This window comes from Pseudorca crassidens, chromosome 14, assembly GCF_039906515.1.
Source record: "Pseudorca crassidens isolate mPseCra1 chromosome 14, mPseCra1.hap1, whole genome shotgun sequence".
Classification (NCBI taxonomy): Eukaryota; Metazoa; Chordata; class Mammalia; order Artiodactyla; family Delphinidae; genus Pseudorca; species Pseudorca crassidens.
The window spans coordinates 69,473,757-69,490,218 of record NC_090309.1 but is presented as its reverse complement, the minus strand read 5'-3'; the positions used below and the strand labels follow the sequence as shown (position 1 = coordinate 69,490,218).

Here is a 16,462-nt window from a genome sequence, read left to right as displayed (position 1 = left end):
TCCTGATCCAGACGACTAAGGTCCTTCCTAATGTTAGTGACAGGGAGAGTGGCAAACCCTTAAATGTAACTGGAGTTCATTCGTAGAAGGTGTGTATGTGTGTGCGTGTGTGCGTGTGTGTGTAGTTTCTAAAGTTGTGGATTAACAGTTTTTAAAAATGGTTTTCATGTAAAGGAATATTTGAAAGGTGAGCAAAATGGCATTTTATTTACCACGGCCAAACCACTAGGCTCTTTTCTTTTTGCTTTGTTCAGCAGGTATAGGTGTCTTTTTTCTAATTGCTGTTTTACCGAGGGCATGCGCATATATAAATTGCTAGTGAAATCTTAAATCCAGATTAGGGTAGTATTAAAATAGCCACAAGAGAAAAACGTTTTAATGTTAAAGAAAAGTATATCCTAATATTGCTATTTAGAATAAAAAAGATCAAGTTGTGAACATAAAGTATGCCCTTTTGTGAATGACTTGTGAACCTGGCTGTGGAAACGAATACGGTGAATTCCATCACGTGGCTTTCGTGCTTCAGAGTTTCTCTCGCGTTCCCTCTGCACAGGTCGAAGCCCGCTCTGCGCCGCAGCTGGAGCAGCAGCACCACGGCCGGCGGCCTGGAGGGGCGCGTGAGGCTGCACGAGGGCTCCCAGGTCCTCCTCACCAGCTCCAACGAGATGGGCACCGTTAGGTACCTGGGCCCCACTGACTTTGCCTCAGGGATCTGGCTTGGACTGGAGCTTCGAAGCGCCAAGGGAAAGAATGATGGGGCAGTGGGGGACAAACGCTACTTCACCTGCAGGCCAAACCACGGGGTCCTAGTGAGGCCCAGCAGAGTGACCTACCGGGGAATAAACGGGTCAAAGCTTGTGGATGAGAATTGTTGAGTTAAACTTCTACAGTATTAAATGAGCTCATACACACACACACAACGTAAAATAAAGAGTCCATGGCAAATGGTTCACTTTATTTAGCTTTTAGCCGTTATTTAAAATTTGAGAACAGAGCTATCTTCATGAAAAGCATTATAACAATTCAGAGAGACTCCTTTAAAAAGCTAGAAATATGAACTGTGGGAATCATGGTTCTCTTAAAACAATCTCAAAATCAGCCTTTTTTTTTTTTAAGATTTAAAGCTTTAGACCCAAGAGAATTCTGAGACTTGGGAAAAAATGTGCCATTAAGTGACTGACTGATGTTGCTTACTCTGTCTCATTTTTGCACAGAATAGTGGATTTTCCATATGCCATAACTGTGAAGGTTTTCACTAGCTTTGGTTAACGTAAGACCTTCACATGACCTTTTTCTGTCAAGTATTTTCAGAGTTTTTATCTCTTTCTGTACTAATAAGGACAGTAAGAGAATAATAGCTGTGTGACTAGGTATTTTTCATGTCTTTGGGTCAAGTTATTTGCCCTTCTAGGAATGCCTCACCTACAGGTACCTTAGGACTGTAGGTAAGGCATTCCTGGAAGGGACTCTGGAGCTCAGCCTCTTGCCCGCTGCCAGGTTCTAAAGCCGCTCTTCCTCACGCGGGGTCACAAGCTAGCTGGTTACCAGAGCTACAACTAGAACGTGGGTCTCCTGACCTGTGGCTCGGGCTCTTTCCGCTGTACAAAGCGTGTCATCTCAGATCTTTCTTCTGTGTTAGTGACTGACTGCCTCATCTGGAGGAACCACAAAAACCCATGATTAGGTTTATAAATTCAAGTCACAATTAGAATTTTTTGCACGTGCTTAATTAACTTCCTTATGGGACATATCTATAAAACATACATATATGAAGCACTTTTAAAATAAAGCATGATGCACTTTCCTCTTTGTGGAGGATTGGCCATCATTTCCTCCAGGGATATGAAAAACATTAAAAAAATTATATTTATGACAAGAGAGCAAATTAAGATGTGTTAAGAAGAATGTAGTAGCTATTCATTTAAATGTTTATGGTTTCTTGATGTTTTGTGTTATTATTCATAAAACCGGTGTTGCGTTTGCTGTTGTTGCTCTTTTTATATTTTCAGTTGTTGCAGAATTCAGCCTGTTATAAAGCTGCAGAACTGTATCATGTTTTTATTTTCCTTTTGAGCACATGTTAACAAACTAAGCTTCGTAATAGAGTGATGTAATAATGCAGAACATTTGTGTTGTGGGTATGTATTGAAGTTTGTCCTGTATGTATAAAGATATATCTTTTATTGTAGATATTTAGACTCTAAACTACCACGGAAATAGTGGAATAGTTTGCTTTATAAGATAAAAAGCATCCTTCAAAACGGAGCTTGCTTTGTGCTTTAGAAATACTACATTGAACTATTTTGCAATATACTATTTAAAATCTAAATTCTCTTGCTTTGCTGCCTTTTTAAAAAGGTGTGAAATTTCAAATATTGCTAGAGCTATTTTCCTGAAATACATTTGCAAAATAAGGCTGCTTTATAATCAAGGAATATTTTTGATTGAAGAAAGTGACTGTACTGTGTCAAAAGTAAACTTATTTTATTATATAGTTTATTTCTTAAAAACTCTATTTATACCTTACCGTGAAGTCCATGACTACACTGAACTTGGTTGTCCATAATTCTTCCTGTTAAATATAAAACCCTGTAAGTTAGTAACAGTAATGCCAACACTGAATTTATTTTGAGGTCAGAGAACCAGTTGTTCTCATATTTAGATTAGGATTATTAAATCCATGTAATGTGTATGTTTACGTATACTATACATAAAAATTAGGTGTTTTCATTGGTGTTTTGCTTATGTCATTCAAAGTTCATGTCTTGAGCATTAATAAAAAGGGAAGCTGTTTTGGTTTGGAGTGGCATGTTGTCACTGACCCTGCCTGCAACTCTCCTCTTCTCAGGTACTCAGAGTATATATGCTTTGTAGTTCACTTTTTTTCTTCTTACAGTAATGACTTGGATTTGTCCCATCCTTACCCTATAGCAGTGATCTCCAACCTTTTTGGCACCAGGGACCGGTTTCGTGGAAGACAATTCTTCCACGGACCGGCGTGGGGGGATGGTTTCGGGATGATTCAAGCACATTACATTTATCGTGCACTTTATTTCTATTATTATTACATTGTAATATATAATGAAATAATTATACAACTCACTGTAATGTAGAATCAGTGGGAGCCCTGAGCTTGTTTTCACTTGCCACTCACTGATAGGGTTTCGATATGAGTCTGCAAGCAATTGATTTATTACGGTCTCTGTGCAGTCAAACCTCACTGCTAATGATACTCTGTATTTGCAGCCGCTGCTCAGTGCTAGCATCACAGCCTCAGCTCCACCTCAGATCATCAGGCATTAGATTCGCATAAGGAGCATGCAACCTAGATCCCTCGCATGTGCTGTTCACAGTAGGGTTCGCGCTCCTATGAGACTCTAATGCCACCGCTGATCTGACAGGAGGCTGAGCTCAGGCAGTAATGTGAGCGATGGGGAGCGGCTGTAAATACAGATGAAGCTTTGCTCGCTGGCCCGCCGCTCACCTCCTGCTGTGCAGCCCAGGGGTTGGGGACTCTTGTCCTATAGAGAGTCTTAAAAAGTACCATGCTTCTACTCAGCAAATGAAGTTATGTTTTTAGCTACTCTCCGATTATATTGTTTTGATGGACAGAGAGCCATTTAAGAAAAGAATGTATTTCTTTGGTTTTCTAAAATTGCTTAATTATCTTTTATACCAGTGGGATTTCATTTGTTTATTTAGGGTTGGATAGAAAACCTTGCGTTTATAGATTTCAAAATATATATAAATAAGTATCTACATTCTACTAAAAGGCTTTGTTTCTATATTTCCAGGTAATTTGATGGGAGTATTTTTTAAGTGCTGAAAAGTGTTGAGATACAGACATTTGTGGAATCTGAGCTGAGGCATTGAAATCTTGGTGAGACCGTTGCACTGTCTTCTCCCGAACTCCTTATCCCCTCTCGTGTGTTATTTTTCTCCTTAGCATTTACCACCCTTGGTCATGCTACAACTTTTTGCTCATTACTTGTCCTGTCCCTCACTGGATTGAGGGATGGGTTTTGACTGTTTTGTTCATCATTTCCTCCCTAACACCTGGAATAACACTTGGCACCTACGGCAGGCTCGGGAAGCATTTGTTAAATGAACAGAGGCAGTGGAGGCTGTTGATGGTTTAAAGTAGAGGTGTTGTCTCGCCAGCTTCAGCCAGGTGGGCTTGAGAGACCAGGCTGTGGGACGGGTAAATTTTGCTGGGTAGGGGAGGACAAAGGACAAGAAAGGTTTGAGTCATGGTAGCCCAACTTTACCCCAAAATAGTGACATGAAGGAGATAGAAGGATGTTGGGTGTCAGGGGTAGAAAAGGGGGCAGGAAAGACACAGTGGGGTCACCTAACTGCCTATCTATTGTCCCTGGGGCTGGTTTTGAATTTCTGTTGTGATATGATGGTAATTTAGGGAACACAGTAACATGTGTGGTCTAACACAGAGAGGATGAACTGGATCTCACCCAGGTGTGCACAGCATTGGTTTCCGGTGCCAAGCATTTTTGTTTCAGAGTTTTATTTTGGACCTGCCTATTTAGGCTATGTGATAATATTATTTAAGCCACGTTGACTGAGGCTAGAGACCTAATGTGTTAGGGATCATGCTTAGTTAAGAAATAGATCTAGTAATTTTAACCGTTCACTGGATATTTGTTATCTAAATGATTGACTCAGAGACATATAATATGTATCACCACATGGCAAGCAAGTAGGAGAATTTATTTTTTATTTTTCTTCATGCCCTTTGCTTCACTACACTTACTTGTAATACAAACACAGTAGGTAATACAAAACTCACATCACATATATTTTTAGTAATTGTTTAGTAATATCCCTTGGTACATAGGCTCTTATTTACAAACAATGTCACGTAAGCTGCTTGAATATACAACAGACATTCTTAGTGGAGCTTGTGTGTGGGCTGAACAAGTTAAGTAGATCATGTTAAGATTTTCTTACCAGCAGAATATGATGCCTTTGCGTAGGCAAAAAGAATTTTTTCTAGCAAAATTTTTGCCAGTGCTCCTTTTTACAGAAGGGAAAAAGGAGTTTATGGGGAGGAATTAGAGTAGATGGGCACATGTTACTGACAACAATATATTTTCATTATGCGTGGTAGAAATGAAATTTCTTTTCTGCTTGTAGCCTTTTCCCTTGACGAGAAAGGCACCAAGCGGTGTGGGAACCTTTTTCCTCTCGTCCCTTTAGAATATCTTATAACGAATAGAATTTTCACGATAAAGCAGCAGCAGGTCTCATTATTTTTCAGTTCAGATAGGGAAGTGTGGTCGTGGTGCTGCAGCAGGGCAGCAAGTTCTGAGTTATGTTAGTAAAGATACTCTAGGTGTTTAAATTGAGCCTATTAGCTTAAAACATAACCTGTCCCTAGTGATCACTGCTGTCATTTGACAAATGATCATAAATATGGTTTTAATTTCAGCTCTAAAACCCTAAATGAACCCAGATGTCAAGTTTGTTGCTCCTGTAGATACGCAGGTCCTTACACTCAGGCACACCTTGTATGCCTCTGTCCTCGGAGGAACTGGTCTTAGGATTGGATGTTTAGTCGGAGTTGTTTGAATTGGATAGATGAAATTAAATAGGGAGTATCAGGAAGCTACTTGCGCTGAACTGAATTTGAATTTGAAGCATTCCTAAAGTTTAGGAAGTTTAAATATCCAGATGCTGTGTTCTCCTTGACCTGTGTTGATCTCAGAGGTTAAGTTCTTTCACCTCCAGCCTGATAGAGGTGTTACTGAAAGTACCCTTACCTTCTTGAAGACTGGACTAACTATTTTTCACATAACAAATCAAATCAGACTGACATGGAAATGAATCATGTTAAAATTACATGCACAGCTTCAAGCCATTCTTGTTATTCTTTCTCTAATACGACTTCCGAGATTCAGCTTAAATCTCAGTCAACAGTGTTGTTGATGACATTGGCTGTTCCTGACAGTTCTTGTTATGAAGGATAGGTGTTACTACACAATATCTTTGGGAAAAATCCTAAAATGGATTTTAAAATGAATTTTAATAGTCATAAAAGTCCCAATTGGTGACAGGGGAAAGTAGATTTTGTATTATACACAATAGAGAAGAGGATTAAAGTGAAAGTTTTCAGTCTCCTTTATTGAGCCTGCCAGTAAAAATGGATTTCTAATAAGAATTCCAGTAGATTATATGTATCAGTTTAAAATGTTGTGATTTTTCTCAAGCAATCTTTTCTCTTTCTTGAAGGGACTAGGGCTTAGGGAAGTAAGAAATAGCATGAGATTTCTTGAGGTCTCACGTCACACTCCTTGGGGTGTGACAGAGGAGAATTCAGTGTCATGTTCTGCTTTAGTTTCTTTTATAAAACATCACCGGCTGCTAACTGGTACATACATGAGGAAAAAGAATTTGTCTTTAATCTTACTTTCCTTCTTACTGAGAACTGTGAACTACCACATAAATATAATTTTGAAATAATGCAAAAATATTTAAACTGGTTTTTCTCCCCTCAACTGTTAGATGCGCTAAAATGTAGACAGTTGCCTGCAGTTGTCACAATCTTCTCTTGGTCTTTTGCTGGGGCATTTGAGTTGGCTGTCTTTTGGGGATTCCCTACTACTAGATCCACTACAACGCTATACAATTCGGAACAGGTTTCCAAAAATTGCCCTCCAGTGGCAGTGGGTGTCTCCACAAACCCGAAAAGAGGGATTCTCTCCAATCCAATGGTGACTGGGAGAGAAGACTCCTGTCATTAGTGAATTCCTCATCATCATGGTTCCATGGTGCTTGTTCAGAGATGCCTGACTCCACACACACTGCCTGGTTGCGAACGTGTGGCCTGTCCTGGGCTTTGTTACTCTGGGAATGAGCACTGACAGCAAGTGCGTCAGATCTGTCATCGAGTATTAGGTGTGGTTAAAGATAACGCTTCAAGTGATAAGTTGCATGATTTTACTTTGCTAATAAGGTGGCCACTGTGGCAAATGTAATAGAGAGTAAGTGGTGCCGTGGTGAGCGTGAAGGTCGCTAAACAGACGTGATTCTCACAGTCCTGCGTCAGCTTTGCTTCTTTCAGGAAACCACCCCAGACAGCAACTTCATTTTGCCATGTTAATGATTTTGTGATTTGTTACAGAGATCTTTGAATAGAACAATAAACAGAGAACTGATGCTAAACTTCTTTCTGGTCTGCTTTTGTATAAAGGTTAAATATAGGCTCACTGGGATTGTGCACTGAATTAATTGGCTTTAGCCTTGGAATGGATTAAGGGTCTCACACACACACACACACGCACGTGCGCACGCACACACCGGTCATGTCCTACCAACTGTGGGCCAGGTGTTGGGATTTACCTGACACAGAGGTGAAGTCTTACAGAATCATAGACTTCAGAATCAAAGGAAGGGGGCCTCTGAGACCAAACTGCTCATGTTTTTAAATGAGAAAGTGAGAGTTTAACTTGCTCGGGTCATGTAGGTAGGTAATTGCTGTCTAACACCTACGCCCTTAACTCCTGCTCGGTCTGCCTGCTGTTTCTCAAATAATTGATGAGCGCTAAACCATGCAACATATCATAACCATCTGAGGTTTTAACAGTCTGATAGTCATCTATACTGGCAAATAACCTCTCAAGATGTAAACGCTCTAGGGAGCGTTAATCTACTAGTTGCTAAGGCTTAGTGAGTTCATTTGTTAAGACTGCCTTTCAGCTAACACCGGCTGAAAAGCACCTACCCAACGGGCCTTTTAGTGATGGCGGGATAACTAATTGTGAGCAATTGCTTTCAAGGAGGCAGTAGGCCTTAGCAGATGAACGGAGTGAGGCAACCGCTGGAGCACGTGTCAAGCAGAAGGATCTGAGGAATGGACGGCGGACGGCGCTGCAGGCAGACCCGGGACCTGCGGTTCTCCTACCCTGGTGGTGCCATCTTTACGTGGAAGGGTTACACGCGTGTTTACATTTACTGAACAGCCGAAGAGGGGAGAGACGTCGCTCTGATGCTGTGGTTAGTGTCCGTGTTCCTCCCTGCCCCCCAACTCCATGCCATATTCTTTTGTTGCACTGAGCTTTTCAAATGTTTTAAAGCTGTTAAGCTAGGGCTAAAAATAGCTTTGTACTTGAGTGGTGCATTAGAACTTAAACACACCTACTGAGGATACCAAATCAAAACAGAATCTTAATAGAAGCCTTACCAGTTGTTCTTGATAATTATCTTTTATTTTAGGGCATCTTGTGGAGGATTATGGGAATGCTGGGTTTCGTTTTGTATGTTCACACAACAGCATAGGGAACCATCTGCTGCAATGAAATTAGCAAAGTCAAGTTGTATGTTCTTGGGGGACCCATTTAAAAAGTCATTAGCTAAAGACAGATTGACGACACACTTCATACATTTTATGAATCTTGTCATAGGAAGTCTGTTATTCAGAGTAGTCTAAATTCATAAGCATCATGTTTTAGGTCTACAAAGCTCATGTGAATTTTAATCCTACTATTAGTGGAGAAAAATCTAGCAAAATAGCCTGATCCCTTAGATTTTCTTAGTGCTGTGCCGTGTGGATTTGGATGCAAAAGCCTCACATTTTATGGACTGAAGTTAATCTCTGGTCACATAATATCTTACAGCTGTAGCGCTTACCAAGCACTACATGGAGAGGCCAGAAAATTTTTAAAAAGAATTCATCCAATGGGTTAAATAGCTTCCTTTGATGCTTATTTTTTAACACTAAGTGTGGTAGAGAGTCTTTACATTCTTCTTTTGCCCTGAAAGCCCTTGGTTCTGGTAGGGTTCTTGCTACCGTCATTAAATAAGTGACAGGCAAAGCCAACATGGCACAGAAGGGGAGCCGGGAGGGCCAGACGGGGGTGGTGGGGAGGGCAGGTGTGTAGAGACACACGCTGACTGTTGAAATTCTCCCCACACCCAACCCAAATCACTTGGGAATTCAAGAGGCATGAGAGGGAGTGCTTGTGCTTTCACACAATTCATAATCTTCCTGAGGGGCAGTGAGAAAGGGAAGTTATTGTCCTCATTTTGTACAATATATGGAGACGTTGAGGTATTGACAGGTCTGATAAGCCATGGAGAGCCAGGACTCACATCCTAACGGGCTAGAGAATCTGGTCTTTCAACTACTAAGTATACCTTACTCTTTCTAAAACATGAAGTTCATTCCTGCTATGTTGACTGGCTGTAATGTTGAGGTGCCACGTATGGATAAACTGGTCATTCCTCACAGATTGCTGATTTCCCAATGGAACGATTGTGAACTCTGCTGAGCTTCTTTATAGACATGGAATAAGAATAATTATACCAGCTTATGGTTTAATTCACATAACATCTACAGACTTTTAATTGTGCCTGTCCATGTTCTGGGTGGGACTTTGCATCATAACTAATAAATATGTGAGTCCACAGCATCTGTACAAATTGCTGGAGCCATATGGCTGGAGCAATATTGAGTGTACAACAGTCCAGATTAATACCGTGCCAATACCTGGGCTTACAGCGAGTTAAATAAAACATCTTGAGGACGTTATAGCTCAGTGTGGAGTTGTTTATTTTCCACGTATACAAGCTTTTAAGATTGGACTCTCATTTACATGAAAATTGATACCAATAAAGATGATTAGAGAGAATCAGCAAATCAATCTCAGTGGTAGTAAGGCACAACCTGAAAATGTAATGGATCTGTAGTTTTTAAGAAGAGAAAGGGCTAAGATGTTTTTCCTTGTTAATGAAAGAGTTGGCTATTTAACCACATAACATGCTCCCTGTTTCACTGGCTACTGGTGTTACAAATATAAAATGAAATTGTTCTTCTCAGTTTTGACAGCTCTCTGTCATCCTTTGAGGAGAGTGTTTTTCAAAGTGTGATTCTTGCACCCCTTCAGGTGGTTTACGAATTAGACTAATGTTTATATAATTAGACTTGACTTCGCACCAGGCATGAGCTAAAACTTTATTGATAACAGGTATTTAGAGATGAGTTCATGGATGGTTCATCTTCATGTGTGTCTGATGAAAATATTTTTGGCAGTTAAAGGAAAAGTGGGTCCAGGGTATCAGTGCTTCTAGAGATGTGCAGAACTACTGACTAGGGCAAGGCTCTGCCATGGGAGGAATCAACACTCACTGGTCTAGTGTAGGCTTAGAACAGAGTGGCTTTCCCACAACCAGAGTGAGACTTTTTGTTTTCTTTTTTTTTTTTTGCAGTACTGTTGTGGCCTCTCACTGTTGTGGCCTCTCCAGCCGCGGAGCACAGGTTGCGGACGCGCAGGCTCAGCGGCCACGGCCCATGGGCCCAGCCGCTCCGTGGCACGCGGGATCCTCCCAGACCGGGGCACAAACCCACGTCCCCTGCATCGGCAGGCGGACTCTCAACCACTGCGCCACCAGGGAAGCCCCAGAGTGAGACTTCTGATGTAGGTGAAATTAAGAAGGTAGGAGAAAAGGTAGATAAACACTGTCCTTTCGCTTGGGAATGCTTCGTGCCTAACAAGCGATAAAAGATGCTTTCCTCCCAAAGTGACGTTTTGGCACAGCTACCACCAGAAAAGAAACTGGGCAAGAGAACGAAGGGGAGCAGAAAGAAAGAATGAGATAAAGCATCACTGCATATGTACATGTGTAAGGTTTAACAGATTCCCAACTCCTTTGCATGGAGATAAATTTCATCTGCGAAAACCAAGTTCAGAACTCCCATCCTAATATGTCACTGCCAACCTCAGCACTCCAAGTGTTCCTTAGTTCCTTTACTCATTGCCACCCAGAGAAAAAATTCTCTTTTACCCTGTAGTTGACAGGTATACAGATTATGCTATGTGTATTTCAGCAAATTTGTGTTTCCGTGTATGTTAGGATCACATGATTAAAGGAGCGAAAACTCGGGTGAAGCCCGAGGAAGGAAGGATAGATACTGTATTCGTACCTCTTCTTAGGACCGTCGGAGGGCCTGTTACTCCAATGATCCACCACTAGTAGTAGAAACTTCAACTTGGGAAGCTTCATGATTGAAACTGTCGGAAGGTTTGACACTAATGCCCGTGAATGGATATGTTTCTCTGCTTCCATGTATCACTGCTGCTTAAATTTTTTTCTTTTTAAATCATCGGAGTTTATTTTAGTGGAAAGTCTTAAAATAAGTAATTAATAATTTAAATCTTGAGTTTTCAACCCAGTAGGAAACCTCACACTCAGTTGTTCACTTTTAGTAGGAGGGTTCTCTTAAGGCATGAGGTATATTAATTGGATGTTGGAATCTCTCGATCTGTACCCGTGTTTTGTCATCTCAAAGCACTTTGAGTGTTTGCATTTCATTTAGATGAGTGTATACACATTTTCTCTCTACTACCATAACTATTTACCACATTTTTACGGTCGTCGATGAATCACCACAACTGAAAACATCCAAACGTCATCCACAGTGACGTTTCAGCGAGTTGTCTATGATTTTTCTTTTCCAAGTAAAGAATGTCTTACCCCGCGCTGACTCACCGCAGAGAACTCCCTTATTTCTGTTCCCTCTGTCCTCAAGTGGTCCATGCCCACATCAACAAGGTAAGGGAACATCTATGACTCCAACTAGGAAACACATGAGCGCTAGTTCTGCGTGCGTGGAGGTGGAGCGCACAGGATTGGAAAGAAACCGGGAGAGGTGGACGCCAGCCGTGCGTCAAAACCCTGCGCAGCCCCATTCGGGCCTCGTGTTTATCATTCGTCTTTATGAGATTTTCTCCTCTCGAAAGACTAGGATGAACCCGTGCTCCAAACCTCTTGAAGCAGTTTGAAAATACAGCTTGTGATGTGCCACTTCAAAAAAGTCGGCACAGAATGAAAAGTGACGTTTGCTCTGGGGCTTGCGGAGGGCCCGTTACCTGGCGCGCGCCGCCCTCGGGCTGCGGCTCGGGCTCAGGGCGCAGGCTGGCTCTTGGCCGCGGGGTCCTCGTAGCGGCCCGGGCCCGGGGCGGCGGCCTCCGGGGGGAAGCCCTGCTGCTGGTAGCCGTAGTGGACAGTGCCGCACGGGAAGTGGCGCAGCCTGAACAGGGGCACGTCCCTCAGGCTGGTGGTCAGCGAGGACGGCTCGAGGAGCAGAGAGGTGCTTGGACGGTGGCCGGCGGCCGCGGGGGGCGGGATGGCACGGCCGCCCTCGCCGCCCGGGTTCCCCCTCTCGCGCTGCTCCTTCTTCGCCGGAGGATTGCTCTTTTTGGTGGGTTTCTCTGTAAACCAGGAGCCGTAAGTTGGGTTCCATAGGCTGGTGGGCTTGTTTCTGGACCCCTGGACTTGGTGCAGCTCCGAGGGCGGGTTGGACTGAGAGAATGCCATGTTAACGTGTCCCCCCTTCACGGCCAGCGCCCTGGCGCCTCGGGCAGAGGCCTCTGCGGCCACGGGCTTCTTGCCGGCTTTGCCTGAGGAGGTGGAAGGCAGAGCCGTGCGGGCGGCTGGCTCGCGGCCCTCCTCCCGCTTGGCCTGGGGAGCGGAGACCAGCAGAGGAGGGATTCCCTCAGGGTCCTTCGGCCTCATGGGCACCTTCTCTTCCTCTTCCACGAGGGGCCCGTATTCTATGGGCAAAGCAGTGTTGATCACATCTGGGTCCTACAGGTGGGAGAAATGGACGGACGGAAACTTTGAACCACAGGCCAAACATGTTGGATCTGGAAGCTCCCTTAGCGCGGATGTCATCCGAACTTATTTTACAGATGAAGAGACTATTCAGTGTTCATTGGGAATCTGCTAATTTATAAGCACGGGGGAATAAGAAACGGGAAATCATCCTCATCTTTGGAGAGCTTGGTGGATAAGTACCATTACGGAAGTGCCTGCAGGGTGCTGGGAGAGGGTGCCGGGAAGTGGCCCACTGCCAGGGCAGGGGAGAAGGGTCAGGAGAGACTTCGCAGAGACCACCTTTGGGCAAATCGTACAGATTAATGGATTTAAAAGATTGTAAATTACTTTTAAAAATGATTCCTTTCAACTAAAAAGTCTATGTGTTTGACTTCAAGTGTGTGTGTGTTTGTGTGTGTGTTGGGGGCAAGGGGAGGGTAGGAGAGGAGAGACACACTATGTGGGCTTAACAGGTTAACCTCTAGTTCTCGTCTTTCCATTTCCATCATGTTTGGATGGGCTACACTTGATTATAACATTTCTGGGTGTTGTCATCGTATCATTACACGTGCCAATATCACAATGCAGTGGTTCTTTAACTAGTTTGTATCTGATGAAACCCAGGAAATACTGAAGTGCTACGAGGAAAACCGTTTACAAAATCAGCTCTGTGCTAGATCATTTTTACAGCAACAGACTAATACAGAAAAGCAGAAGGCAGTTGCCAGAGATTTGAGGAAAATCTGTGGTAGAAAGCTTAAAGTTGCAGAAACTTGATTCTGTAATATTTTATGCAAATTGGAAAAACCATTACTTCGGTTTAACAGAAAAACATATAGGTCCAGTATGCATCAGTAAAGAGTTTAAGAATAAAAAACAACTACCTTCTAATTCTCTCTGCTTTAGTCTTAATTCCTTCCCTATTAATCATTAATCTCTATAGTGAGTCATTCAAAATATGCTTGTACAGAGTTCCTTGCTTTTAAGAGGGATCTTATGTACTTTGGAGAAGAAAATTACTCCAAAGTATATATACTTAAGTGGATGTATTCCATTAGTATTACAACATAATAACCTAAAAGCCACTGAACGTGAAGCTCTCGAAAGAACCCCGAATGACTTGAAGTCTGTGTAGATAAGTGCCTTCCGAGCCCAAAGGACCCGAAAATATGGCATCATGAGGACAGGAAATGGCCAGTGTGAAAATGGGTATGTCTGTTGTCACAGCTACGATGAGAGGGAGCTTAGAGAGGCAGTGGCTTATTGTCTCACTTCTAAAATGTTCTCCAGAATTAGATATCCTGACGGAATGAGAGGCAAGAGAGGGAAAGAAAGCACATACAGCGGAGAGGAGGTAAGTGTTGGCCGGAAAGTGGTGCGAGTGGTGCAGAAGGAGGGGCCGCCCTGAAGGAGAGGAGGACACGGCTCCACTGAGGACGGCGCAGGTGCAGAGACGAGGGAAACGGAGGGGGCGGGGGTTCTCCCTTGATGGCCTCCTCTCTTGAGGAGGTAGGAGGCATAGTCGTCTGCAGAAATGGTATCCCATTTCTATCAAAAGAGGAAAAACTTAGTCCTTACTGATGGAAATGGGAGCGGGATTTGCGTAGGGACCAGCGGGATGGCGGGGAAGCTGTGTGGCTTGGACAAAACCTCTCCAAGCCTCAGCTCCTCTTAAGTGGCAGCGACTAGTATTTGTCTACGAAACAGGCAAACTGAGCTACTACTCATTTTACTTTATAGATAATTAACATTCGTCCTCATGATCATAACTCATGTTTCCTGGCTGGTGTAACTGTTATTTCCCATTTTGGTATTTGCCATCTGCAAGACTTTTCCATATAAACGCTGGCCAAGGGGGGCAGAAATGTTTATACCTGGGTGCAGTATTCAATCCTCTCCAAGATTATGGCAAAGTTGGGCCTGTCTTCAGGCTGATGTTGCCAGCACTGGGTCATTATCCGGTATCTAAAATAAGAACAAGCACATTAATTAAAATCAAGAGAAACAGGATGAAAAATACGTTTTTTCCCCCAGCACTTTTCTAAATGGGACTGGAATGGTACTGTCTTCGAGGGTGGGGACTCATCTTGTCCCGTGTTGGCACATGTTGCCCTCTGCTGATGGGCAGAGTGTGAAGGTGTATATAACATAGGGCTCGTGAACATGGACATCCTGGTGTTTACGTTACATATGTCTCCTCTCGTTCCATTCCTGAATTAAAGTCAGCTCTGGGACAGAATATTCTATTTCCCATCTGCCTTGTTTGTGGGAACGAGGGATGCCAGACAGGACAGCAGAAAACGCAGGGAATAGAAACACTTAAAGGAGACTCAAGACCCATGGTGCAGGGCGGCAGGGGCGGAGTCTGGGACACAGATTCCTAGGAGGTGCTTGAGGCGTGTGAGCCTGGTGAGGCCACAGCCTCCATCCAGACGACGGATACCTTTTCAGGTGTGACATTATTGCTTTCACGGGGCTGGAAGACTAACCCATTGAAGCCACAGACATAGTCCTCTCTTGGGGCATATTAAATGAGGTCAGCCGTCTGGTTCCTTATTTTAAAACAAAAAAGCATATGTGGCTGCAGATATTCCTTGAAAAGGAAAACTGTGCTTAGTAACTTGTAGAAATTCCTAAAAGAGTCGTACACAGGCCCGGGGCAGTTCTTAGGTGGGTCCATCCGTCCTCCACTGGTGACAAACTCCAGAACCTCCTGGTTGCTTTTGCTAGGGTACGGCATGTATCCAAGAGAGAAGATTTCCCACAGAAGCACTCCGAAGGACCTGCGCACAGGACGGGAGATGTGGATACGGGTACACACACAGACACAGGCACTGACACACACACGTGTACACATACACACTCGGACACACACATAAATACACAGACGCAGATACATATCATATACACAGGGTCATAAACACATACACAGACACACATACATAGACACACACAGACGTACACAATGTAAAATTTTAATTTTTTAAATTTCACATTTTTTCCACAATAAAGAACTCTTCATATGGAGAAAAAGAAAAGAATGAGAAAGTAGTCACATGTGAAGCTCCATAAAAACATAACCAGCGTGTTATTTTTTTTTGTTCACGTTTCTGTGCTTAGATTTTTTTTATATAATTGCTGTGATTTTTTTTTGCAAATTCCATTATAGCATAAACATTCTGCATGCTAATACCAACATTTTTATAAATAGAATTTGACATGGCTGTAGAGTGTTCCACTGAGTAGCTGTGCCACAATTTGCTGTATCATTTCCATACTGTTTTACATTTTTAAAATATTTAAAAATACTGTGCTGAACATCTTTATACATTTTTAAAAGGATAATTTCCTTAGGATAAATTTCCTGAATTTAGAATTAGGATAATCTAGTAAAATCTAGGATAATTTTAAAGGAATTACTAGGTCAAAATAATACGAACACTGAAACCTTCGTTACCCATATTGTCCATTTGACTTCCCAAGGGGTCACTCTGACCATCAGCCAGCATTGTGCATCAGGCACTCCCACCAACACTGAGAACTTCTGCTGATTTTTAAGGTAAAAAATGGTAGAATATTTTAAATTATGTTCATTGACTTGATAATTAACACGGTTGAGTGTGTGTGTTAATTCATTTTTTTCTCCTATGAATGGTTCATATTTAACCACATATTGTCCATTTTAAACCACATATTGTTTTGGTATCTATCAGTTTTTTGATTTATAGACAAACTTGATATATCAAAGATGTTAACCTTTTATCCACAATTCAAATAACTTCTATTAGTTGCTTTCTAATTCTCCTTTTTAGCATGCCAAAGGTTTTTATTTTTAGGTAGTCAAATCTATTTA

At 42.5% G+C, this 16,462-nt stretch overlaps 2 protein-coding genes across 6 annotated transcripts in view; one reads left to right on the top strand and one right to left on the bottom strand.

Annotated features, from left to right (window-relative positions):
- CLIP4 (CAP-Gly domain containing linker protein family member 4) overlaps positions 1-16,462 on the top strand; it is an 81,599-nt gene that overhangs the window by 59,266 nt on the left and 5,871 nt on the right. For 4 of the 5 annotated variants that reach the window (XM_067703349.1, XM_067703350.1, XM_067703351.1 and 1 more), the window contains 2 exons: positions 554-8,007; positions 10,222-16,168. In XM_067703349.1, the coding sequence (XP_067559450.1) occupies positions 554-875 (322 nt within the window). In that variant the 3' untranslated portion in view covers positions 876-8,007; positions 10,222-16,168. Of the gene's footprint in view, positions 1-553; positions 8,008-10,221; positions 16,169-16,462 lie in introns of those variants that run through there. The other variant, XM_067703354.1, reaches the window with a different exon arrangement.
- The window catches only part of LOC137205551 (ALK tyrosine kinase receptor), a 65,429-nt gene continuing 60,883 nt past the window's right edge, over positions 11,917-16,462 (bottom strand). Inside the window, exons 17-19 of the mRNA XM_067703863.1 lie at positions 15,258-15,392; positions 14,484-14,574; positions 11,917-12,600 (exon numbers count right to left, since the gene is read on the bottom strand). Coding sequence (XP_067559964.1) covers positions 11,917-12,600; positions 14,484-14,574; positions 15,258-15,392 — 910 coding nt within the window. The remainder of the gene's footprint in view (positions 12,601-14,483; positions 14,575-15,257; positions 15,393-16,462) is intronic.